We start from the raw sequence: 27,479 nt of genomic DNA, 5'->3' as shown, positions 1-27,479 counted from the left end.
TCTCGGCATGGGGTTGCTTATAGGGGTGGCCATTGCTTGGCTAGGGCTCTCTGAACTGCTGTTTCGACCAGGTCGGCTAAATTGTTTCGGCGCCTCTGGGGCAGACTTCTCCCGCCATGGTGCAGTGTATGGCTTTCGTTGCTCTCTTTGTTCAGACAGTGTGCCAGCGGTAAGGCCTGCACGCTCCACATCTGTTTTACATCTTGTCTGCCAGCTGGATTTTCTCTTTGACCTATCGTTCCTGGCTCTAGAAGTGTCCTCAGCAGCGGTCTCGAGTTCCAGGCGCTGGATCCATCCTGAGTGCTGGTTTGTTTTTTGTATGCACATTGGCACATTGCATGTATGCACGTATGCACATTTTTATATGCAGCTGTGATTTGTGCCAGTGTATTGCTCTAGGGCACAAAAACAAGCTGCCAGTTCGCCTATGATCTGTCCGACTGCCAGCGCGCCTTCTGGCCCGTAATGTATGCCATTTTTATGGAGCCGCGGTGATCGCTCTGCCTTAGTCACATCAAGATAGCGGTTGCCTGTGTTCTGGCACCACTTCTTCAGTTTGGCATTGGCGAGCACTGCCACTGCTCTGATCTCTACCTTGATTGGTCGGTTCTGCGATTGAACACACAATCAAGTCCCCCGGGTGGCCTGTCCACTTTGATCCTAGAATGTGAGTCACTTTTTCTGGCTGTCCCTTGAGTACATCCTGGATACCCACATGTAGGAGGTACTTAAGCGACGCTTCGCGTCCTTTGAGCTCATACTTTGCCACAAACCCCATTGCCTTTTCTACTGCAGCATTCCTGCTATATATAAGCTTGAGTGCATTCCGTAGACCAACCTTGTTCGCAACAGCTGGGGCTATAACTCCGACATTATCGTACCTTACTGGTGAAGCAGAGCACTGACACGGACACAGTGAAGACACACAAGAAAAGACGACACTCGCTGCACTCGCAACTATTTCATTTCAGAACACATACTTCATATTTATATACCTGCGCACCCTCAGGCGTCAAAGAAAATCAAGGCAAGATTAAATGCATTTTTTTTTCAATCATTTGCCCGCGCATACTCGGGCGTCACAGATATGGCACCTATCTATCATGGTGCGCAATCCTATTGTATTTTTTACAACCCTAACAACCATTTTTATTACACAATTATTTTATTTTCTTTCTTTTAGTGTACTTCCAAAAAGGCAACCTCACCATGGCTTAGATGTACAGATGGCTGACTGATACAACCCTCTCCCCTCTTGTGAATATGAAAAGCTTCGATTATTTCCCTGGTTAGCTGATCCTTATGGTGCGATAAAACTGTCGTATCATTGTAACGCGGCCAGCACCCATGTTGTGAGCAGCGCCCCTTAATGTGCGAATGAATGTTTTCCCCCATTGACCTTCTGTGCTCCAAAAGTCTTGTGTTTACACACCAACCCATTTGGCCGATGTATACTTTTCCACACGATATGGGCAAACAGTAGACTACGGATGACCTGCACTCGACAAGTTTTTCTTGTCTTTTCTTGTCTTGTCCGGACTGGATCGTAAAGTTTTAACAAAAATAAAAGTAGATGGTCGTAAGTGCACGGTGTATTATCCAGATATGTATTATCCAAGTAAGAAGCTACTTTGCTGGATTCAATCCGCGGTACAGTGCTCTTCTGTGGCATCTCTTGGTCGCAACTGACCCCAGTCGACTGCACGCTCTCTTCAGGTCCCCTGTGCCCACTCATGGTAGCTGCTGCTGTGGATTCGGGCCGCGATACAGTGCTCTTCTGTGTCGTCTCTTGGTCGCAGTTGACCCCCGTCAACTGCAAGGTCGCTTCAGCTCCCCCGTGTCTACTCATGACATCACGCAGCTGCACGCTTAGCTGAGCGACACAGCATTCTAGACCATCTATTACGCCCTGCTGCGCTGTATAGTGAGAGGGGTCCCACCTGGGCAGTCGTTCCTCAAGATTGGTCGTCCTGGAGCGGATATCTAAATCGGCATCTTCCCCGTAAGGTGGTTTGCCCAGTAACACCCGGAGTTGATCCTGCAGCTCTTGGACAGATAGCTGCAGTGTTTCCATTTCGACCCTTGTATCCTGTAGCTTTGCATGCAGAGCTTCGTGCATGGTGCACATCTCGCAGACAAACGGGCTTGCCGTGGCCGATTTCAGGTCAGGGAATCCCGTTTCTTCAAGGTACGCCCACCTTCCGCACTTATCGCACTTCACCTGTTCTTCATCAGCATGCTTCTGCCTCTTTGCACCCCTTGTCATGGCTAAGTGAGATTGCTTATCCTAGAAGGATGTTGGTAGCGGGTAGCGTCACCGCGTGTCACAGAGTTAAGGCAGAGCCACACTCGCAGAGCCATACTCACGCAAAGCCACACTCGTGCCATCTCTCGCAATGCGCTTCAACCACACCGACTGCCGTGGACGCCAAGCCACACGGTGAAGCCAGATTACAAGAGACGGGAGCTATGCGGGAAAACAACATATCAGGGGATGTGTGAGAGTCGCGCACACCTACAAGTGTTAGAAGGCATAAAACACAACTACTGCATGGCATTTCTTGACGATGTGCTCATTTATTCAGAAACTTTTGAGTACCACCAACAACATATCGATGAGGTACTGCAAGGAATTGACTCTGCAGGTCTGACAAACAATTCCAGCACCCGCCGTGGTTGCTCAGTGGCTATGGTGTTAGGCTGCTGAGCACGAGATCGCAGGATCGAATCCCGGCCACGGCGGCCGCATTTCAATGGGGGCGAAATGCGAAAACACCCGTGTACTTAGATTTAGGTGCACGTTAAAGAACCCCAGGTGGTCGAAATTTCCGGAGTCCTCCACTACGGCGTGCCTCATAATCAGAAAGTGGTTTTGGCACGTAAAACCCCATAATTTAATTTTTTTTAAACAATTCCAGCAAAGTTATATGCTGTGAACAGGCACCAAAGTTCCTTGGACATGTAATCTCCCCAAGCAAATGTCAACCTGACCCGGACAAGGTGCGAGCAGTTGCAGAGTTCCCATGCCTTAAAACAGTCAAGGAGCTCCAAATGTTTTTGGGCCTTATGGGATACTACAGGAATTTTATTCCCTGGTTTTCTGAAAACGCCAGACCACTGACAGCTCAAGAAAGGAGCCCATTGGGTCTTGGGTGCCGAGCAACAGACAGTATTCAAGGCTCTGAGGCTAACGCTGGCAGGAGAGGTGGCTGTGATACTGCCTGACCTGAACAGGCCCTTTGCGATTGAAACAGATGCCAGTGGCACTGGCATATCGGCAGTGTTGTTGCAGGACGTTGAAGGTGAATTCAGGCCTGTGTCACTTATAAGCAGGACCCTCAGCGCTGCTGAAAAAAACTATACTGTCCAAGAATGGGAATGCCTCGCTGTGGTGTAGGCTGTCAATAGATTCCGACCGTATGTAGAATTAACATAATTTGAGGTTCATTGTGACCATGCATCATTGGCTTGGATGTTTACAACTGAGCAGACATCATGCAGAGTGCTATGTAGGGTGCTGAGATTAGAAAGGTTCAAGTGTACCATAAGGCATCGTAAAGAATGGGCCAAAATCCCAGCGGATGCACTAAGCAGGTGCCCTATCCCTGCTGCTGAATCTGCTCTGCCTTGTTTGGTGGAGGACTGGTTTCCAGTCGAAGTGCAAGAGCCACAACAAACCATTCATTTTGAACTGACAGCTCCTGTTGACGTGACTGATGTGTCCCCACTCACCAACACTGCCAAGTTCCAGTTGGAACAACGCAAGGATCCACTTCTGCTCCAGCTGCTGCAGTACAATGTCTGGCCAGCTACCTGGTGACGCTAAATAGTCCAAGAGGATACAGGACCTAGCTGATGACAGTGAAATCTCGAACAAGGGTATCCTTATGTACACGGCAGATGAACGTAAAGTTGCCTGGCTTCCCCAACAATTACGAGACATGGCTCTTAAAATGGAGCATTACCACCCCCTAAGTCAGCATTTAGGCTTTTTTAAACTTGGAAACGTGTGAAGAGCCAGTTCACATGGCTCGGTATCCGTGCCAATATCTGCTGTTACATCCGCAGCTGCCAGCAGTTCCAGGCTTTCAAACCTCACCGGCAAAAACCAAAAGTACTGATGGACAGTTCATGACCCACCCAATGCAGCAGCTAAGTGTGGACCTTATTGGGAGACTGCCCACAATGGCACCTCAAGTACATCTTGGTGGTACTGGATAAGTTCACGAAGCTTGTGGAGCTTTTTCCATTATATGCGCCTACACCAAATTGATCACTGATAAAATGGTCAATGTTTTTTGCCGGCATGGTGTGCCTAGCTCCATCTCTAGCGACAATGAGAAATCATTCATAAGCAAACTGTGCAAAGGCATTCTCCAGCACTGTGGAATCAAGGAGAGCCCCACAGTCCCATACAGACCAGCAGGACAGACTGTGGAACACCATAACGCAATGGTTAAACAATGCCTAGTGGGCTACTGCACTTCCCACAGGGACTTGGACAAAAGGCGTTTGCAATGCGCACATCTGAAAATATAGTTACTGGTTTTACGCCTGCCTTCTTGTGCTATTGGCGGGAACTACAGAATCCGTGGAGCAATCACAATCAGGCAGCTGGCACCGGGGTGCCCGTTTCTATGCCTCATGCCCTAGCTGCTGAACTGGATGTGTACCTTCGAGATGCCTGGGCCTTTGGACGGGACGACCAAACTTTGGCAAAAGCCAGCCAGGCAAAGTATTACAACAAAAAGTACACTCCAGCTACCTTCCAGGTTGGAGACTTGGTTCTCCGGGACGCGCACCCACTAAGTAAGGCAGCCATTGGATTTACAGCCAAGTTTGCCCCTTGACGCACAGGGCCATTTAGAGTGACTGCATACCTTGCACGCAATACCTACAGACTGAAAGACCCGGCTACAGGGAAACAGAAAGGCCTCACTAATGCAGACCAGCTGAGCCCTTATCATGTGCCTTGGAAGCCCTCTTCACAGGATAAAAGGTGAGGGGGGAGATCTGTGAGGTTACCGGGGTGATGCCAGGTGGCATAGAGTCGCAGGCACGAGATGGTAGGCAACTGTGTAGAGTAGCAGGCATGGGACGGTAGGCAACGGTGTGTGGCAGGGAGGGAGAACATGGAAGGCATGTGCATGCGGTCAGCATGCGGGGAGCGCGCGAAAACGAACGGAGTGAGTGAAGTAAGCGGCGGAGCAAGCCACATGCGGTGCGGCGGGACGGAATGCAGACTGCGTGTGTGTGCATGCGCCAAGGATTTCCCGAAATAAAGAATGTACTTGACAGTTTGATCCAAGGTGATGTAGAAGGTGATGATTTATCATTTTTTCGAACAACTTACAGAGGCAACTTGTTATGCTGTCGGACGATAACTTGCTACTGAGCCCAGATCTTTAGCCCGTTACAACACAGGGATGACAATAGCTTCTTTCCATGAGGATGGAAGATGTCCAGCTACCCAGAGAGTATTAAATAGTGGGAGTAGTGTGATTTGTATGTCTTGGTGAAGGTATATAATCATCTTGTACATAACTCCGTCGCGACCCGCAGCAGAGTTCTGGCATGCATTCAGAGAAGCTTTCAGCTCAGCAATACAAGAAGGCTGGTTTAAAGGTTTGTTTGGGCTACATTTGTGGTCAAGTGACTTCTGTTCCTCCATTTATTTCAATTTCAGAAAAGACAAAGAATAGCGCATAGAGCTAGAAATGCGCTCAAAGTGGATGGATTTGCTGCCCCTTCAGTCTTAGCCCGTACCAAACTTTCACCTCCTGTGTGTACAAATTAATACCAGAGAGAAACCTCTCCGAGCTTGCCCTCCTTGCTTGCCTTCAGAGTCCTCCTTCCCTGCGATTTAATGTGTTTCAGTGCAATAAGGTTCTCTGCATTAGGATATCAACAGAGATTACCACATGCTTTGTTTTGTTTATTACGCACCTGTCCATCATTCCACCAAGGAGCTTGTTTTTTGCATGAGATACCATTTGTCTGTGGAATGTATTTTTCTGCTGCGTCTATTATAAAAGTGGTAAAATAAGCTAAGGTGTCGTCTATGCTAAATGTACTGATGAAATGTTGTGATAAATAACTTGCTTCTTTAAAATGATCCCAGCTGGCCGATGATATCCAACTCATACCTTTTCTTCTTATGTATTCAGGTTTTGCTATATCTAACACAATGTATTTTGAAGGAACTGGCCCCGTAGTTTCCCAGGAACGCTGCAGGCCTATACGCTAGGAAGTCAGGAATGCTATGCCTCATTTAACCTACAGTAGTGCCGTCTTCGATCAGTGAGGCATGGTTTGAACATTTCGCAGGTGGAAGCAATTTATGGCCCTGCTACAGTCACGCTCATAGTACAATTCCCAGGAATACGAACAAAAATACGCAAGAAAGAATAACTGCAAATATATATAAAAGGAACGGACGCAACTACAATCGTTCTGACATGATGAAAATCTGTGTGTTAACGTTACAAGTGGTGTTGCTACTTGCTTCTTCCTTATTCTTTGCATGAACACTGTAAATACGATCATTCTGACATGATGAAAATCTGTGTGTTAACTTTACAAGTGGTGTCACTACTTGCGTTTTCCTTATTATTCGCATGAACACTGTAAATACAATCATTCTAACGTGATGAAAATCTGCTGGTTAACTTTACAAGTGGTGTCGCTACTTGCATTTTCCTTATTCTTTACATGAACACTGTAAAACTTTCTCGTCACTTTTCTTCGTTCCTTTTATGCGTACATTTTGCATCATCAAAGAAAGCCAGTTTTGGTAGCTCGCCTCGTAAGTTGCTGTGGATAAATTCTTGAACATTTGTAATGTTATGGAGTGTGCAGTGCTAGCATCTATTCATATATTAGGTACCCCGAATATGTTTGCAAGTTCTGTATAAGCAAGTTTCTATGTATGTAGGCATACAAAGAAAGGATTGCGGCATGTGCAGATGTTAGGAATTTGTCTAAGTTAAATTTTCTAGTGTTGTCACTAGAAAGTATGTGCAAGGTATGCCAGTAGTGTATTGCAAAGCCTTTTCATAAAGCTTTCATGCTTAAGAGATCCGTTGATTTATCCACCCTCTGCGGCTTTTGCTGATTGTCATAGGTTGCACGATATAGTGTCAATTCTCGGTGGTCCTAACATGATGGTTCCTGAATCTCTGCATGGCCATTCTAGTATTATAAAATGTGTGTTCTGTGAGTTAAGGAGAAATTCAAATTTATATTCATGTGTCCTTGCCTGCACCCATGATCTTTGTTTGTATATTTTGGCATGGTCGAGAGAATCGTGCTGCTCTTTCGGCACCTGTGTGCCGGTGTTGCATCCATTGGCTCCCGAGAGAGGCTGGATGCCAACTTGCAGGCGGCTTGTTCCGTGTTTTAGGCTTCGACTGATGAATAGAGGCCTTGTAGCCCGAAGGCCCAAGAGTCGCCGAGCTCTTCTGCTGGGTCGGTGGAGTAGTTTTACCCACTGCCACCATGGGGGCAGGCGCCACACCCGAACACTTGCTGTGCTCAGGCTGGGGAAGTGACAGATGCCAACGCAGTGCTGCCCCTGACGCACCACATCTGCTTAAGCTGTACTGCGAAAAACTGAGCAAATTTTTCTGGCTTCTTTGAATAAGATATTTTTTTTTTATTTTCAACATAATTGTTTCTTTCTCTTTTTTCCATGTTTCACAGAATCAGGAATATGCTGAGTGGTCGCCTTCAAATTTCACACAGTACGATGTGCCAGAACATCTATCGGAGGGGGTGAACTTTGTCACCACATTTTGCGTAGGTGAGTTGACCTTGGCAGCTTTGCGAGCCATGGCCGTATTTCTGGCCGTACTTGAAACACCATTGAGGATTAGGGATGTAGGGTCTAACGTGGGTTTTAGTATAGCCTGTCTCGAGAGTGTCTGGTAGAGTACTAGAGGAAAATGTAATTACCTCAGATGCTTTGTTGGGCTTTCGTTGTTTCCTCACCTGATTTTTATTCGTTTTACCGCAATGACACTTTGGTCTTGCCAGCCTTCCAAGAGTTCTACTTTGGTTAGTTCTAGCAAGTCTAACAATGTGGGGTCATTGTTATTGGCATGACAGCAAAGGCTGTGAGTTTTGCAAGCTTTTCATGTTGCAGCTTGTCACTAACCTCAAGTAGCAGGTCGCTGCTTGCCATCTGGCTATAGCTTTATAGCCAAGTTCAATGGTGTTTGTTAGGAATTTCGATACAAGGAAAGGTGAGATAACTCTTAATGGTTTTTCAGGTTCATCGCTGTGGATTACGTGCTATTGTGGGAAAGATTCTTTGCGTTGAACAAAAAATTCAGGGAGCCTTCCGTGCGTTGCAGCGGTACGATCAGGAAACAAAGGGAAAGATGCTCTATGCATGCTGGATGTAATTACTTTGGCAGCAATGGCAGTGACCCACCAATGAGCCCAACAAGGGGATGCTACAAGTTTGACAGAGCAATGACTTGTACACACCATGCATGCATCGCTGTTATAACTCGATGTGCCACACTCAAGGGGGATACACTGCACCAGATTAACCCAAGCTGCCTGGGAGAAACAGAAAAAGTGGGAAGAAAAGAGATGACAAGACAAAAGAGGTAAGTTGATAGGAAAGCAATAGATTGAGGAGAGGGACAGGAAAAGGCGACCACTGATTTTCCCCAGGTGGGTCAGTCCGGGGGTACCATCTACGTGAAGCGGAGGCGAAAGAAGTGTGTTGCCTCCACCGAGGGGCCTTAAAGGTCCCAAACCCCGGCTTCGGCTCAACCCCCAGGATCCCTTTTCCTTGAACACAGCTAAGCCATGCACGGCTAGACGCGGGAGGGTCCAACCCTCATGTGCTTGGGTATTGTGGAGATGCGCGACTCTCACGCGTCCCCCAATATGTTGTTTTCCCGCATAGCTCCTGTCACCTGTAATCTGGCTTCGCCGCATGGCCTGGTACCCGCGGCAGTCGGTGTGGTTGAAACACATTGCGAGAGATGGCGCGAGTGTGGCTCTGCTAACGCCACCTAACAGCAGGGTTACTTGGGCGCAGAAAGGTGAAGGCTCTTCCTCTTTGGTTTGGGATCGGCAAACGACGCGGAAGTTCTGCATGTGCGCCGATCCGTGCTTCCACGAGACCGTCTCGTGAGGCCTCATTCGAACGTGCCACCGTTCGTGTGCCCATACGCGTGAATGACCAGGCGTTGGTGTCTAGCTTGGGGTGAACATATTCGCTCATTATCCGGTCGCGGTGAGTCGGACTTCCATGATTTGTCGCGCGCCCATCGGCATGTTTTGTGGATAGTAACTGGGCTAGCAGACATTAGTCTATGAAAGGTGCAATAAATGCCCTTGTGATAGTTTGCACTTCTGTGTTGTCGTTCCTTTGTCCCAAGAGCATGGGTGAGAACCCGACACTATGTAGTCTCACAACACACCAAATGCCTGCCCCTGCAAAGGGTTTTTGTTCACATGTGTTGGCTGTTATCCTTACCCTATTTTTTGTTTTGGTTGGTTTCCTCTGTTGCTTCTAGCCTTCAGTTTGCCAGTGCGATAGATGCAGTTTGCGCTATTAGCTGGCTGTTCGGCCATAGTTCTTGCCTCATTTGTTGCCTCATTAACTCACAACTTTAGTTCTTTTGTGACATTGGCTATGTTTCTTGACTCCCTCCTTTTTCTTGTATATAGTTCCATCTGTCAAATAAACCACCAGTTGATAGTCAGCACTTGCGTTGTGGCTCGGTCCTTGTTTCTCAAGCTGTTTCCGCTACAATTCTACTTAGCACCGATCACCAATTCCCACATATGCATGGTAATTTTTTTGTTATAGTATACTTGAAAAAAAAAAGAAAAAGGGACTCCTACTTGAAGCATTCATTTATAAAAAACCTCAACTATTTTATTGCAAAAGTGAACAGTACTATACAAGAAATTCACCAAATATTATGATACTCCCAATGCGAATTTTGTGTGCAGCTGTTTAGTGGTTTTGAATTTTCGATATATTGTGGCAAAGAATTTGATCCTAAATGACAGGGTCCTCTCGGTGGCGGCACGGAGCCTCTCCTCGGGCAGCTCATTTAGCAGTAGCGGCAGCCGAAGCATTTCCATCGGTCGCGTTGCTCATTGTTCAGAAAGAAAGCACGCACAAGAATGTGTGGCTCGTGCGGAGGGCATTTTTTAGGAGCAGCAGCGCAGGCGAAGTAGCCCATATGCAGTGGGTTCGATGCCCATGCCAGCACTTTGTTTCCATATGTGGCATTGGTGTATGTGCTTGCCACATGCCTGGTCACTGCCGTGAAGCACATTTTGTGTGGCACTCTGCTTTCCTCCTCACCCTTTTGCCCTACTCTCCTCCTCTGCTTTTCTCCTCATGCTTCCACAGCACCCTTTTCCTCCACTTTCCTCCTAGCACTCTCTTCACTCTCCCCGTCTCTCATACCCCACTGCACTCCACATTCACCCTTTCATCCTTCGCTGTGCTCATTCACCCAAGAGAACAGACTGGTGGCCTAGTTGGTAATACATAACTTGAGGCAAAGCACAAAAAAACATGAGGACAACAGAAGGAAACGATGTGGCTTCGTTTCCTTTTCTTGTCCTTGTGTTTTTTTTGTGCTTTGCCTCAACTCATTCGCTTGGTTACGCCAATGCTGGCAACTCAATGCAGGAACGGGTGCCTAAAAGCTGCGCTCTAAAATAATGTTGACGAAAACTGAAAAATGCATGTAAATAAAAAGTATTGCGATGAGCTGAGGTTGCTTTTGGCTATTTTTACCAGAAATGAATGGATCAACAGGCCAATACATGGCACAGAAGAGGTTAAAAGATTTTTAGCCTCTTCCTCCCCTTTGTGGGTGCTTGCTGCTGTCTTGCGCAATGGGGTGGTCCCAGATATAGTTCAAACTGAGGTGGTTCGAGGCAACCAGAGCCAGTATACACCATGTGGGGATGCACAACTCTCACGCGTCCCCTGATATGTTGTTTTCCCACATAGCTCGTATAAACCGGCTTCGCCGCGTGGCTTGGTGCCCGCAGCAGTCGGTGTGGTTGACGCGCATTGTGAGAGATGGCGCGAGTGTGGCTCTGCTAACGCCACCTAACGGTGGGGTTACTTGGGCGCGGAAAGGAGAAGGCTCTTCCTCTTTGGCTCGGGATCGGCAAGCGGAGCGGACGTTCTGCGCGTGAGCCGATCCATGCTTCTGCGAGACCATCTCGTGAAGCCTACCTATGGACGAACACAATCGTTCGAACACGCCACCGTTCGCGTGACCATACGCGTGAACAACCAGGCATTGATGCCCAGCAGGGGGAGAACATATTCGCTCGTTATCCGGTCACGGACAGTTGGACTTCCGCCATTTGTCGCGCACCTATCGGCATATTTTATGGGTAGTGATTGGCTAGCAGGCATTGATCTATGAAAGGTGCAATAAATGCCCTTGTGATTGTTTGCACTACTGTGTTGTCGTTCCTTTGTCCCAAGAGCACAGGTGAGAACCCCACAACCAATGCTGAAGATAATGAAAACAGAGGCAGCCCAGGCTAACCATGGGCTTTACACCGAGTGCAGACATGAGACCCAACACAACCAAAATAGGTCAAAACATGCGCTGAGTGCAGAGGAGATGACGGCTCAGAAGCATCAATCGAAGCAGGAATGTTTTTGATAAGCAGCGAAACATGGTTTAGAATGAGGAAATGCAAAGTGGTAACAATAAGCATCGACGAGTACTGTGAACATTTTGCTCAGTAACACAAAATGAAGCAGTGTCGACAAGCAGTGAAGAATGGCTTGGAACATGAGTGCACATTTGCTTGTAAACAAGAAGCTGGGCATTGTCAATACAAATCAATGAGACAGACAAGAAGACAACGAGACAAGCAGTGAAGAATGGCTTGGAACATGAGTGCACATTTGCTTGTAAACAGGAAGCTGGGCATTGTCAATACAAATCAATGAGACAGGAGCCGAACTGGATCGTGTCATGAATGCATGCAAACAAGACGTATGCTTGGGAAACACTTGGTGCAGGATGAGTTTAGTTTGGTATGAAGTCTGTGTGACAGACTCCGGTTCCTCTTGGATGCTGCTGCGGCACTGGAGTACCACTAATTTATGCTGAATGTATCCTAGTGAATATGTGTACAACTTCACTGTGTAATCTGTACATGCAAAGGTACATGTACATGTACATGTACATGTACGGCATTTCTCATAAACACCAAAGAAAGCTTAGCTTAAATCGATTTCTGCAGTGTGCGGGATCCACATAAACTTTCCAGGATGGCTCCAGAAAATTTGAGTGTACCAAATTAAGACGGCATAACACGCTGGTGACATTGGTCGTAGTACAAATGTGAGACTGCATACTGAGTAGCATTGGTGGAGAGGGGAAATGAAGTAGTGAGGCACAGGGTGAATGAAAAAAATATGATTAGTACGGCTCTGCAATTTACACTGTGGTAGTGGCAGAATAAAGTACAAACCTTCTTTTGCATCCTTCAATGTTTGAAATTTGTGCCAGCTGTTACCTTATGTATTAAATGTCTGACAAAAATCACCAGAGACTTAAGTCTATGTAAACTTGCATCAAAAGAGGCCATACCGCAAGGACTTAAGCAATGGCTGTGGTGAAATCAAGCCAACCACATGTACACTTACGTTCTGGTAATCTTCATCAAAGGAAAGCACAGCCAGAACTTGCCCCAGGGATCCTGTGATCAGGGCGATGGAACCAGCAGAGCTTCCTGGAATAAAAAAGGTGCTGCACAACATGAGCAAGAATAACCTTTTGCTTATGCATTTTAGGTTACTGACCAATGACGTGACCCATCAGGCTCTGTGCTCCTCTTGACAGACCTTCAGCAAACTCGTCTGGGCTCTGAATAGATCCCTGCAAAAAAAGAAAAAAAAGAAAAAAAAAGAAAGGTGATATTCAAACTGCAGCTATGCATAACAAGGCCTAATGTTTCTCCATTGTTCACAACTCAAATGGTTGCAGTGGTGAACTTTGTTATTGTCGGCTTTCTTTATTGCATTTGTCTCAATAGCAAGCAAGCAACTTTAATTCACCATGACAGAACCATAGAGAAGTGAGCCAGTAACAAATAACCCTAAACAGCAGCATGCTTGCTAAACACAGTGTTGCTTTTGGAAGTCATAGCCTTTGTGACACAGCCTTTGGAAGGGTCATATGTGCCCAGTTTCAGCCAGTGCTGTCTTGTTCTCCATATGTCACTCATGTTAATAACTGCAAGTCAAATGTGCAATTTCTGTCCCATTCAATGATAACATGACCCTCTTGAAGGGATTAGCAGATGAGAGAGGAGCGTTGAATCGGGGGGGTGTTTGATTCAGGTTCAACACACTCCGATTTTGTTCCGGTTTGGTTCCTTTTCCGAGAGATAAAAACTATAATGCACCATTTTGGTGCAGTCCACTTTATCCTCCCCAATGACGACATGCTGCACAGTGCTCTAGAATTGTCCCACGTTTTCTCAAGAGGAGGCAGAGATGGACTCCCTGGCAAATGTCAGACAGCAATTCATGTTTTTACATGAATATCATTATGAAGTTTAATATTGTACAGCTGCACCAGGCATAGACATAAAGACAACCACCTTAAGGAGTGGCATCACTAGAGTGTAAGGCAAGCAGTGCTGTGCCTCGAGGTGTCCATCCCTGCACTTCCTTTACCCCACATTTGCTTTTATGATCATCTGCACCATGTATGTGCAAGATTGCAGAAAATCGTCTTTCACTACAAGTGTTCAGGTTCCAGCATTCGTAAACACAAAATCTCATGGTCACAACAGAATTATGATAAGGTATTTCCTTCATAAATGGCACCTCGCAGACATTACAAAGAACTTTGTCATGAATATGCACAAGGACAACAAATGGCAAATCTTGAAGGTCAATGTCGTAAACTAGTCTTGAGCAAAAAATAAAACATCTGATTTTCTATGCTTCGCAATGTCAACAAACCCATTATAAAAAATTAGCCTACAATAACTTTGAAGCTCGATCATCAAGTGCACAGCTGAAAGTATCTTGCAGAAAAAATCTAATTTATCTGAAAAAAAAATCCAAAGAGAGAAGAAACACCATAGATGTAGTTGCTGTTCACTCAGTTATAATAATTTTTGCTGACACTCAGTGGCATGCTTGCCAAGACTGCATTGTAAGCCGCGTGTCATTTTTCCCCTTCTGCATAACCAAAAATTAACTGTCGTGTACGTTTAATAATATCAGAGAAAAAAAAAAACGGAAGCTGGCAGTGCATCACCTCTGAAAATACCCAACATTGAAAAGGTTAATTTTATTACGTTTTAAAATAAACCTAATGTCCTGTTTATTAGCAGTCATTGAATATACTTGACAGATAGTTGCCAGGAGGTTACATGTTGTTATGAGCTGGTTTAAATGTTTCTTTCATGTTTGTACCATATCCTCACTTATTAAAACCCAGTTTTTTTTTTCAGAGCACTAATTACTCATTTTGCCTTTGCTTTACTTTCAAGACCCTTAAAGTGAGCTGTGTCCTAACAGCAGAGAGACCAGCTCAAGCAGAGAAAGAGAAAAGCACTGACCACAATGGGTTCATAGAAGAAGTCTCCAAAGCCCTTGGTGAAATCCTTCACAAGACCGTAGGGATTGCCAAGCACATCCAGGCCAAAGATGAGGACATAGCACTGCTGCACAACTTGGGAGATGTAATGAGACTTGACCTCATTCACCAAGTCACCTGGAGCCACAAGCCTCCCCTTCTGCTCAAAAAAGGCCATCCTGAAGGAAAGGCACAAAATGTGAGTCAAGAGGGACCAGAAAGCATACATACCACTCATTCATTTGAAGAGCAGTGGTGGGAATGACAAAGAACGTTTTGGAGATAAAAATAACATTTCAAGATAGATACCCTTGGAATTTCTACCAAAAGAGCACTCAAAGAACTGCAGAAAAAAAAAACACAAAGTTGAATTCAACATATAATTTACTGATTTCAGCAGTGGGGCTGAATAAACAACCTTCTCCTCAGATTTAATCTGGAATGGGCAGATGAAATCTATATCCGTTAAAAAATATATAACAAAAGTTTAGACCTCAACCAAATTTTATATACTGCCAACATAAGACCCATTCTCGAGTATACCGCTGCGGTATGGGACCCGAACACAAATAAACTCGTCAGAAAATTGAAGGCAATTCAAAACCTATCAGCAGGCTTCATCATTAGCTCGTATCACTCTAACATAAGTATCACAGCAATAAAGAATACCTTGTCATGAGAACCACTGAAAAGCTGCCATACATTTTTCAGGCTCTCTCTTTTAATCAGATTGCTTATGAAATTACAGGAACTGATAAGTTAACATACCTTAAGCTACCTACTTAGGTATCACATAGGTAAGGTCATAGCCTTAAATTAAGCAAATATCATTGCTGTACTTCAATTTTCCCATAGCTATTTTTTCCCTGTAGCAAAAATGATTGGAATAAACTTACTGACACTCCTGTTCGTGCTTCTGATAATGCATTTACTGCAGCACCTAAACAAACATACTACAAATGAAGATCTGAATTCCTTTAGTCACATGATTGTTAATAGCTTGGTTGTCCCAGCTTTCCAGCATATATTCCACAATGTGTTGTAATTGCAGCTGTGCAAACATTGATTATTTTCTACTTGTGTTTGAACTGCATTCATGTTCCCTGTTAAATGCTTTTATTTTTTCACTGTATACTTGAATTGAGTTAAAGAGAAGAAACACTCCAAACAAAATTTATTTTAAAAACCCGACGTTTTGGAGCCTGACCAGCTTCTTCTTCAGGGGTGAGATGGCATGAGGCATAGATAGCAGTGCTTATATGCATTTTTGATGCTTTGACAGGTGTGCAGACATTTTTCATATACCGTGAGATTAAACGGCGGGAAGTGTTCCTGATGAATTATTGATGTTACCGGGCCGGTGTCTTCTGGATGTGCCAGGATTCCGAAAAGAGCTACCGCCGGTGGTTGTTTTCTGTCTCCAAGATGACAGCACTGTTAGGGCTAATCCGGTAATCAAAGCTTGCAGTGTTCTGCCACAGCACAGTGTTCTCTGTTTAGGTGGCGAATGTCATTCTTGTGCTGACGAATTTTTTTGGGAAGTTCTTAGTTTTGCCAATACACAACGCGGAGCACTTAGTGCAGGTAATTTTGTAAACAATTCCCTGTACCTTTTCGACAGGAATGTGGTTTTTTTGGATGAAGGAGGAGGCCACCAACCATTGAGAGAGGCTCGTGAGCGATGTCAACCCCTGCCCCTCACAGCACACAGGCTAATGTCTCGCTGATGCCTTAAACACATGGTATACCTGGCACCGTTGCGTGGGTGGTAAGGTAGTCACTGTCTTCCTTTCATTCTCGTTTTGTCGGTGGAGGGCGCAGTGAATAAATTCCTTTGTGTAACTGTTCATCTCAAGGCCACGGATCACTGTGCTCTTTTCTTCCTTCTTGAGGTGTGGAGATGAACAAGTTCTTGCAGCTCTTTTGATGAGGCTTCTGACAACAGAAAACTTATGGCAGGTGGGGTGATTAGAATTAAAGTAAAGACCATTCTGCATGTGTCGGTCTTTTTAATATGAAAAAGGCATTGTTCACTTGCTTTCTTTTCACAAGGATATCTAAGAAAGGGAGAGAAACATAATTTTCACAATTCACTGTAAACTGTACAGCCGGCTCTATGAAATTTATGTGCATGGGCAAATCATGTGCACGGGCAAATCATGTGCACGAGCAAATGTGCACGAGCAAAATGTCTGCAGTATGTTTACCTTAACTTGAACTGCACTGAATTGTACAGAATCGTACTGTAGCATCTGAATTGTGTTCATGGTGAGAACAGGAAAGAGATGTCGAGCAAGGTGAATTTTCTATATTTTTTTCATTAATTGTATTCATGAAAATGAAAAATTGCCATCCACTCGAATGTAGCATGAAGCTCCAAAGAAACCCACACAAGTTTCTCAGAAAGAATGCTTTGCAGTTGAGAAAAAATTCGTCCTGGCCCGGGATAAAAACCAGAGGTCAACGCCTTTTCGAGGCGGTTGCTCTACCATCTGAGCTAACCAGGAGGCTAGCAGCTTGCAGTGCAAGGGCGAATTAATCAACAACACTTGTCGATTAATTCACCCTCATGATACTTCCTCCACCTTGCACAATTCCACAGAGCTGATTTGCCTTAATTTATGTATTCATGTCCCCTGTCAAAAACTTTCTTGTATTTTTCTTTTCTATCGTACTTTTCTTCTTTTGAATGAATCATGCACCCCCTGCTTCAGTGTAGTTCGGCAAATGTAGTTATCGCAATAAAGAAAACAAAAAGGGATATGCCTCTTTTCAAAGTAGAAAAGAATCCATGATATAGAAAAGATAACACAGAATAATAAACTAGCACAAACGCTGCTCATATGATGGTGTTGTACTGTATATACAGTTGCTGCAAAATTTTCTAAAACAGAAGAGATTGTCAAAATCTCCATAGAATTGGCCAATTGAAAGAAAGGAATGGAGAGAAAAAAAAAAACAAGAGCAAACTCAGCTTCTTTGTTCACAAGCAGGCTTGTTAATTGCTGGCTGGCTGTCATCAGATACACAAGCAGGTGTCAGTGCACATGACCATGGGACCAATTGCCATTGATGACTACAAAGATGAATACAGCAGCAGCAACCTTCCCACGATAGCTGGCTGTCCGCCACCACACTGGCCAGTGATGAATTTTCATCGCAGTCACACAATGTCACTATGCCTAACACGTGCTGCTTCATCGGATGCTAGCGATCGATAGTTGCGGTCTGGTACTGAGTCAACAAACAATATTTTTGTAGTACCCAGTAATATGGAAAAAAGATGAAAAAGCAGTGAGTAACATTGCTTTCTTGCAAAGATCATTTCAGTCTGGCAAGAAACACTTGGACCTCACCTGAGCTCAACATCCTTGATTTCACTCAGAGTGGCTCCAATGGAGTTGAGGAAGACATCCAGGATGTCCTGCGACAGGCCAACTCCATCAGGAGCTGCCTTGTACACGGTGCCTCGTGGGCTGAAGCTCAGGTGGATCTGAAAGCAAAGCTGCTATTGACACACCCTCCATCCTCCTCCCATGGTGGCAGCTTACCTTTACAGGCGACAGGTGGACAAATTCAAACACAGTTCGCTGGGTGCGTGCAGTGTCCTGTTGCGAAAAGACAAAATGCATATCTGAGCCGGTCAAGGCCTACAGAAGATTCTTATGCACAAAAGTGAGCATAAGTCTGCACCAAATGTAAAGCTCTAAGGCTCACATTTTATTCGCCAAGGCCTAGTACTCAACTGGTTGTCATCTCATCTCTTTCGCTCATTTTGTCTAACTTGATGAGGAACATCACATATGCCATCAGTAGCACCATGTTTATAAAACTAAAACTGCTGTGCATAAATGGCACTGTTCAGCAGTCACACATCAGTTCCTGGTGTGTTAGGCTTTGTCAAGGAAGACGTAGTCAAAAAGCTCTTCTAACACTTATACTGAGATAATTATTATTATTTAGTGTGACAACACACACACGCACACACACACACACACACACACACACACACACACACACACTTGAAAGAGAAAAAAGGAAAAGCAGGCTGGTGTTTGCCACTAGAAGGGGCCTGCCTACAATTCAGAAAGAAGAGGACATAAACATAGAAATGGACTATGGTTGCACATTGCACTTGTTGGTGTGTCATATTAAATGCCATTGGTGTGGTGCATCTTAATATGGGACAAAGAGCCAGAGCACTGTGTGTGTGTGTGTTTCTGTGTCTCTTCGTCCTGCCTTAAATGTTTCTGAGTGGTCGTTGGTCTTTTAAGTGTTGAATTGCTAGTCAAAAGGTTGTGATGGTGCTGTCGATTAGCACAAAAAAATGTGCACGAAGCATCACTTTAAATTCACAGTTATATCAGGGACGTCATGAAACTTGCCATATAAAAAGCCTGCAGAGCAGCTACAGTTACTGGTATAATGGCCAGGTTTCTGTACTAACTTTAGATAGGGCCATGCTCAAGAGTAAGATGCATCAAGTTCAGAGCCACAATACTTAAGCAACAACTTTTAGAAAGAAAAATCCATCCAAATTCAACAAAACACTAAACCCGACTTCTCCTAAATCAGCTTCATTCGTTCTCTACTTTGATACTTTCGCAATTCCTGGATCTCAATAACTTTTTTTTTGCCTTTCTTTGCCTAGCACAAACCCCATGTGTTCTATCAACAGTATGCTAGCTTCCTTCCCCTTAAAATTGAGATATTTCTTTCTGGTGTTTATAATCTCCTATTAAACATTAACACAACTGTAACTGATACCGTAACACCCTATTACAGTCAAACCTTGATATAACGAACCTCAATGTAAGGAAATTTGCAATGTAATGAATAATTCTCATTTCCCCATCTAAGTTGCACGGAAAACCGTGTATTTTCTTTCACAATTTAACATAGTTTTCGGCCATCTCAAGCATGAACTTGGAGCCTGTATGGCTAGTTCAACTAGAAGAAAACTTAAAATGTCGGTCGAGGCAAAAGTTATTTCAAACACCTTTTTTTCATGAAAAGTTTGAACAGCAAAACTGCTATCAAAGCACGCGTGCCAATACGCGGTAGGCAGGAAACACTGCTGTGCCATTTGTTGCATTGATAAACAACTTGCAGAGGCAGCGGGGCATGCAGCAGCTTCCAGCACTCGGAGAAATGTGAGACTTGACGATGCCTTCTGCGCAAGAGGGATGGGGAGAGAGTGAATGCATGGTAATGTGCCAAGCACACGATGCGGGCAGGAGAGGCGGGCATTAATGTGCGCGTCTCCTCCTTTCACACCATGCACTCTCTCCACAGTAAGTACAAAGGTAAAGTCAAAATGGTTGGTGCCTTCACACGCATTTTGTTGTTACCACGCATCTAGTGTTGGCGGTAGAATAATCTCAAATTTCCAAAACATGCTGTGAAGCACTTGCGCATGTTGTGACTGCAAGTTCATGGTCATTGAGTAAGGTCCATTAATGTTTGCCTGAGTATGCATGGTACCGACAAAACTACAAGCCTTACCTTGTCTTGCTATCATCAATGCTCTGCCTTTCTGCCAAAACTGTGACTTTTCTTTTCCTTTCTATTTTTTTTTTTTGCTCAGGACGAATACCTGTATCTTTTCACACTTTTGTTTTTAATTTGTGGGTGCCAGCTGCGGGCACTAAGCGTGGTCAGCCATGACATCCAAGATTTACGGCTCCGTGCGATGCAACAGACGCATATCTTGAATGCTGTGAGCTCCATCAATGCATTGCTCCCGGCACAATCTCCACTGTATACGCTGGTGCTTATAACCTTGTTATTATGGCCCAACCTACTTGCAATTTGTTTATAAGTGCTTACTAACAAGATACTGTGGGTGAAGAAAAACTAGACAGACCCTGGTGCCTGGCATCCACAAATTATATTTTAGTCGAGCCCGCTCAATCAGGTGGAAGCCTGATTCCACCGATTTCACTGCTCACGCACCATCAGTGTGCTGGGCATGTCTTCGTCGTCTTTTTGTGACTGGATTATTGTGGCACGTAGTAGTGCACTACAAGGCCCCCCTTCTAGCAAGGAAGCCGTGAGCTGGACGAATGGCAAAGAGCGGATGGAGGTGGTGCGAAATGCATGCGGCGAGTGGAACTGGCTTGGTCAGGAGGGATTGTGACAGCAGAAGCGACTAAAGCTTCAGAGTTTAAGTAGGCAGGTTTCAGATGGTTGACAGGACCGTATCTTCCCAGCCGTTGATGAGCAATAGAAAGTGTTCAGGCGCACGCTTGAATACTTTGAACGGAACATCATACGGGGGCCATAAGAGAGGATCCAGAGCATTGTGGCACACAAAGGCGTGTGTGCAATTCTCAAGGTCAGTGTTTATGTATGCACACTGGAAAGAACATCATTGTCGGGAGGGAACAACAGTACACATGGTGCTGCGTAGACAGTAGGCATAGTCAGAAACGTCAGCAGGTACGGTGGGTGAGTCGAGAGGATGGCGGCACTAAGCCAACGTAGAAGGAAGGATGCAAATCTCAGTGTCAGTATCGATGAGATAGCGGACTTTGGTGGCATGGTGGGTGACATGAAAAAGGCGACTGGATTTGGGGCTGGGAACAGTGGTCGCCATCAGGATTCGGCCCAACCGCTTCCTGCATAGGAGCAGGGCTGGCGGCACTGGTTTGTACGAGAGTCATAGAGACGGTGGTACCAGCTAAGCATAATGTGAAGAGGAGAATGGCGTCCAGAGCGACCGGGTCTGGGACAGTGGGGTCGTGACGAAAAATGCGGCCGGCATGCTCGGATGACAAAGACCTCAGCTGTCAGTCGGGCTACTTGCCGTGCGAGTTCCTCATTAGCTTCAAGGAGACGTGCATAGCTGTGGCCAACGGCTGCACCGTGGGACGAAGGGTCAGGAGGGCAATGAACTGTGGCTACGAACGAAAAACTGACATCCATATTTTTGTCGGCCAACTGGGCCAGAGATTCCAATGTCGAGAATGAAGGCGCAATCAGGATCATGCACACCTGCGGTGGAAGGCGCTGTAGGAAAAGTTCCCGGAGAAGTGCGCTGTCAGTTGAAGGAGCCAGGTCTCCAGCCAAGGCTTGCATGCAACGCATTAAGTTGATAGGTTTGCGGTCGCCGAGCTCTTCCAGTGTAAGAAGTTGCTGTAATCGATGCTGCTCCATTTCAGTGGTGTACTGGATAAGCGTTGCCTTAAGGTGGTCATAGGGTTGGTTGACGGGTGGAAAGCATAACACATCGCAAACAATTGCAGCAGTAGTAGGTGGAAGTGCTCCAAGACGTGGTCAAACATGCTCAACTGCAAACTGAGGTGTTGACGACGGAACAAGGATTCGATGGTAATGAACCAAAGTACTGAATCCAACGATCAGAACTCCGGGAGCTTGAAAGCGGAGACCATGGGATTGCGGGGTAGTGGCTCCGACATCTGTCACAGCATTGTCAGACTGAATAGCAAAGGCCAAAAGGAATGAAAAATAAATGAGTCATTCTAAAATACAATTTCTTGACTGTGAATGTGCCGCAGAATATCGCAGTCACAGCTAGAAAGCGCAGCGTGCTGCAACTGCCCCACTTCTTCGACCAAGGTGCAGTGCACACGCAGGGGAGTGCAGTAACCAGCAGTAGCACTGGCAGAGTGCGATACCAGGCGGCAGGTGGTCTGTAATCGCTGACTAAGCAGAACGGTAGGTGTGGTGCAATGCCAAGTAGCTGACCGCTCGCGGGGGTCTTGAACTGCTGATTTAGATAGTTACAAGCAGCATCATGCACCACCAGATTTCGGCCCATTTGGCATGAAATTATCAGCAAATCCTTATTCTCAACAAAAAAGCGTTCATTATCTCCAGAAGCTGGTGTAACCATAGAAGCTAGGTATGCCCCTAGCCTCCATGGTTAGTTGAGGGTAACTCTCATTTTGCATGCATTTTTAAATTTCTTACTGTAATGAAGAAGAAGAGCACAGGAACAAGGCCAGCCAGATCGTCTCTTCCATGCCTGCTGTGCAACCAGTGGGCCAGCCGGATTGCCAGTGCTTGGCACGAGTGTGAGCCGTTCGAGCTACCAGCTGTTCCTGCTCTGCGTCACCTGCCTCCTCGGTTACGAAGAGACGTTACCATCGGAACTGTTCAGTGCACCCATTACAATTGGTGGAAGGTGCGGGGTACTCAAGAACATCTACACCCCGGAACTCCGGTCTCGGACTCTGCCTCCCGTCATGCCTGACTCTCGCCAGCCGCCGCCGCCGCCACCCCCCGTTGCCTGCTCTGGCGCTGTCCCGCAACGCCATCCAGCGGTTTTCAGCGGTACGGACGAACAGGACGTCAATGACTGGTTGGCTACGTACGAACGAGTGAGCTTGCACAATCGATGGGATGATACCGCCAAGTTAAATGCCGTCATATTCTACCTAGCGGGAGTGGCTCACCTGTGGTTTAAGAATCACGAAGCCGACTTTCAGTCCTGGTCCGCGTTCAAGACCAGTTTCGCTGCAGTTTTCGGTCGCCCTGCCGTCCACAAGTTGCGCGCCGAGCAGCGGTTACGAGAGCGAGCGCAACAACCCGGTGAAACATTCACCTGTTACATCGAAGAGGTTCTCGACCTGTGCAAACGTGTGGATGCTTCTATGCCCGAAAATGAGAAATTAAAGCACATTTTGAAGGGCATCGCCGATGACATTTTTCAAATGTTGATCGCCAAGAGTCCGCGCACCGTAGCAGAGCTCAAAAACTTGAGCCAAAGCTACGACGAGTTGAGAAGGCAACGCGCTTTGACCAGGCGCCCCTCAGTGGCTGACAAGGCCCTCTCTTCCATAACCGTCCTCCCTGATCGCTCCCCCCTGCTCCCACAAATCCAAGCTTTCGTGCGGGAGGAAATTGCACGTCAGCTCTCTCTAATGCCCTTTGCTGAGCTACCCCAACAGCAGCCGCTGCCTTCACAGCCTCCTACACAGCTCACCCCTACGTTCTGGCGGGTTATTGAAGAGCAAGTTGCTGAGGCCCTACCTATGCAGCATCAGCAGTACCCTGTCGCCGTGCCACTTACCTACGCAACCGTCGCCGCGCAGCTACAAGTTGCTGAGGCTCTACCAATGCAGCATCAGCTGTACCCTGGCGCCGCGCCACCTACTTACGCATCCGTCGCCGCGCAGCCTCCTCGTCAACCACTCGTTGCGCTACATCCACGGCCGCTACCACCCGTTCGTCATCCCGTTCATCGACCTGCTCCTGCGTTTGCTAATCCTTGGAGCACACAAGACAACAGGCCCATATGTTATGCCTGCGGTATTGCCGGCCATGTTGCACGACTCTGCCGCCGCCGCATGCTGCACTCTGATGGGTTGGTGCAGTCGCTTCCCTACGCCGACGTGCAACCTTTTCAAGACACTTATCTTAGTCGGCAGTCGAACAGGCCACCAGCCGAGCGCCCGGTCCTTCCACGTCGTTCGCCTTCCCCGCGTCGCTGCTCGTTATCCCCCTTGCGTCGGCACCCTTCACCCACGCAAGAGGAAAACTAAGCGCCGCAGTTCAGCAGGCAAGAACTGCGTCGCCATCGATCTGTACAAGTCCTCCATTGTCGCCTTCGAACGTTGTCGATCTAACTGTGGATGGCCTCCCTACCGTTGCGCTAATTGATACTGGAGCAGCCGTGTTTGTCCTAAACGAACGCCTCTCTCGCGCCTTACGAAAAGTTACAACGCCACTTTCTGGGTTTTCTCTTCGCACAGCAAGCGCCCAGCCAGTGCAGCCTTCAGCAGCTTGCACAGCTAGAGTTGTTATTCAGGGCGTTCTCTATATTGTGGAGTTTGTGGTTCTTCAGTCCTGCTCTCACGACGTGATACTTGGGTGGGACTTTCTTTCGCGAAATAACGCCGTCATCAATTGTGCACGTGCTGAAGTCGAATTATCGCCTCTGTGTGACGTACCCCTCGTCGGCACCACATCTCTTCCCGCTAAGCTAGTCCTTCGGGAAGACATCACCATACCGCCGTACTCGTCTGCCGTTGTTCCCGTCTTCTGTGGCACTGTCTCTGGAGGCACTGTCCTCTTCACTCCTTCGGAACTCTTCATAACCCGCAAAGATGTTCCCCTCCCTTTCGCCATGCTTGACATTTCAGCTGGACTCAGCGCCATCGTTGTCTGCAATCCGCTTCCTACAGCCCTGATGGCTCTTTGCGGTGAAGCACTTGGCCATGTTCAGCCTCTTGATGACATGTTTATAACCGACGTGCCGGATGCTTCGTATACAGAGCTCACTGACTTCTGTGCACTTTCCACTTCTGCTCCGCCATCAGGTGACTTATTCACACCTTTCATTGCCGATGACCTTACTTCCGAGCAGCGCTCCCAGCTTCTTCACCTGCTTGCCCAGTTCCGTTCTTCTTTTGATGTCGCTCAGCCTACTCTGGGTCGCACGTCAACCGTCAGCCACCACATCAACACTGGCTCCAACGCGCCATTGCGGCAGCGCCCGTACCGCGTATCCGCCAAGGAGCGTCAGGTGATCAGTGAGCACGTGGACGACATGCTTCAGCGCGGCGTCATTCGACCTTCCAATAGCCCGTGGACATCACCGGTGGTTCTTGCCACAAAAAAAGATGGTTCCATTCGGTTCTGCGTCGATTATCGCCGTCTCAATAAGATAACGCGCAAAGACGTATACCCTCAACCGCGCATTGACGACGCTTTGGACAGCTTGCAAGGCACTAAATTCTTCTCTTCGTTGGATTTACGCTCGGGCTACTGGCAGGTCCCGATGTCAGTAGTTGATCGCCCTAAAACTGCATTCATTACGCCAGATGGTTTATACGAATTTAATGTGATGCCATTTGGCTTATGCAATGCACCTGCTACCTTTGAACGAATGATGGACACTATCTTGCGCGGCCTAAAATGGAGCACGTGTTTGTGCTATCTCGATGACATCGTTGTGTTCGCCCCTGATTTCAGCACGCATCTTCTTCGCCTTCGGCAAGTGTTGACGTCCTTGACCAATGCAGGCCTGCAACTGAACCTGAAAAAGTGCCAGTTCGCCGCGCGCAAGCTCGTGATTCTGGGTCACGTCGTATCACAAGACGGCATTTGCCCCGACCCATCAAAACTTCGCGCCGTGGCAGAATTTCCGAAACCAAAGACACTCAAAGACCTCCGCGCCTTCATCGGCCTCTGTTCTTACTTCAGGCGATTTGTTCGCAATTTTGCCTCGATAATATCACCTCTGACACAACTCTTAAGTGGCGCCAACGACCTATCCTCCTGGTCTCCTGCATGCGACACCGCGTTCGTGACCTTACGCCGTCTCCTGACGTCTCCGCCTATACTGCGACACTTCGACCCCACCGCCCCAACTGAAGTGCATACCGATGCCAGTGGTATTGGCCTTGGCGCTGTCCTTGCGCAGCGCAAGTCTGGCTACTCCGAGTACGTCGTTGCTTACGCCAGTCGTGCGCTGACCAAAGCGGAACGCAATTACAGCGTCACTGAAAAAGAATGCCTGGCCATCGTTTGGGCACTCGGGAAGTTTCGCCCCTATGTATACGGCAGGCCTTTCAATGTGGTTACTGACCATCACACCCTTTGTTGGGTATCCTCTTTAAAAGACCCGTCTGGACGCCTTGCCCGCTGGGCTCTGCGCATTCAAGAATACGACATACACGTCATATACCGCTCCGGTCGCAAGCACACTGACGCTGACGCTCTGTCCCGCTCTCCGCTGCCTGCCGACGCGGCCTCCCTCTCCACCATTGAGGCGGTATCCTCGGTCGACATCGACACGTTCGCATCAGAACAGCGCAAGGATCCTTGGGTGGCCTCTCTTTTGGATCTCCTTTCTGGCTCGCCTGCATCTCCCATCTCCCGCTCCCTGCGTCGCCAGGCTGTCCATTTTGCTGTCCGGGATAAACTCTTGTATCGACAGAACTACCAGCCCGATGGTCGCCAGTGGCTCCTGGTTATCCCTAAGACTTTGCGTTCCGACATGTGCGCGTCTTTCCATACTGACCCACAATGTGCACACGCAGGCGTTTTGAAGACGTATGAGCGCCTGCGGCAACGTTACTACTGGCGCGGAATGTTTACTTTTGTCCAAAAGTTTGTCCGCTCGTGCACGCAATGCCAACGCTGCAAATCTCCGCCTCATCCAGCCCACGGATTATTGCAGCCGCTTCCGTGCCCTGCTCGTGCCTTCGACCGTGTGGGAATTGACCTGTACGGGCCGCTACCACTAACACCCGCTGGAAAACGATGGATTATTGTCGCAGTTGACCACCTTACACGCTATGCCGAAACCGCTGCTCTACCTGCAGCGAACGCCAGTGACGTTGCATCCTTTCTGCTCCATCGTTTCATTTTTCGTCATGGCCCACCTCGGGAGCTGCTGAGTGATAGAGGCCGTGTGTTTCTGTCGCAGGTGGTTGAAGCTCTGCTTGCTCAATGCCGCATAGTTCACCGGACCACCACGGCGTACCATCCTCAAACTAACGGACTTACAGAGCGTTTCAATCGCACCCTTGGTGATATGCTCGCCATGTACGTTTCATCGGAGCATACAAACTGGGACATCATCCTCCCATTTGTCACGTACGCATATAATACGGCTACACGAAGTGCCATAGGATTTTCTTCATACTTTCTTCTCTGCGGTCGCGATCCTTCCCATACCATTGATACGGTTTTGCCTTATACACCAGACGCGTCAGAATGTGCTCCCATCGGCGACACGGACAACAGGCGTCGTGGCGGGCGTGATAATTTTCTTGAGCCGGTTACGAAGGTCAGCGCTCATTACGGACAAATGCACCCCAGTGTCTATGAGTGCAGACACAAAAACGCTTTCGACTTGTACGTCAAGAAGGTTCAGATGAGTGGGCAACG

At 47.1% G+C, this 27,479-nt stretch overlaps 1 protein-coding gene across 3 annotated transcripts in view; it reads right to left on the bottom strand.

Moving 5' to 3' along the window:
- Nucleotides 1–27,479, bottom strand: part of LOC142586048 (intermembrane lipid transfer protein VPS13A-like) — a 935,034-nt gene that overhangs the window by 161,234 nt on the left and 746,321 nt on the right. For all 3 annotated transcript variants that reach the window (XM_075697293.1, XM_075697294.1, XM_075697295.1), the window contains 5 exons: nucleotides 18,167–18,223; nucleotides 17,972–18,108; nucleotides 14,599–14,794; nucleotides 12,824–12,899; nucleotides 12,668–12,753 (listed from right to left, as the gene is read on the bottom strand). In XM_075697293.1, the coding sequence (XP_075553408.1) occupies nucleotides 12,668–12,753; nucleotides 12,824–12,899; nucleotides 14,599–14,794; nucleotides 17,972–18,108; nucleotides 18,167–18,223 (552 nt within the window). The remainder of the gene's footprint in view (nucleotides 1–12,667; nucleotides 12,754–12,823; nucleotides 12,900–14,598; nucleotides 14,795–17,971; nucleotides 18,109–18,166; nucleotides 18,224–27,479) is intronic.

This window comes from Dermacentor variabilis, chromosome 6, assembly GCF_050947875.1.
Source record: "Dermacentor variabilis isolate Ectoservices chromosome 6, ASM5094787v1, whole genome shotgun sequence".
NCBI classification, from domain to species: Eukaryota; Metazoa; Arthropoda; class Arachnida; order Ixodida; family Ixodidae; genus Dermacentor; species Dermacentor variabilis.
The sequence above is the reverse complement of the archived record's forward strand: the minus strand, read 5'-3'. Positions and strand labels throughout refer to the sequence as shown.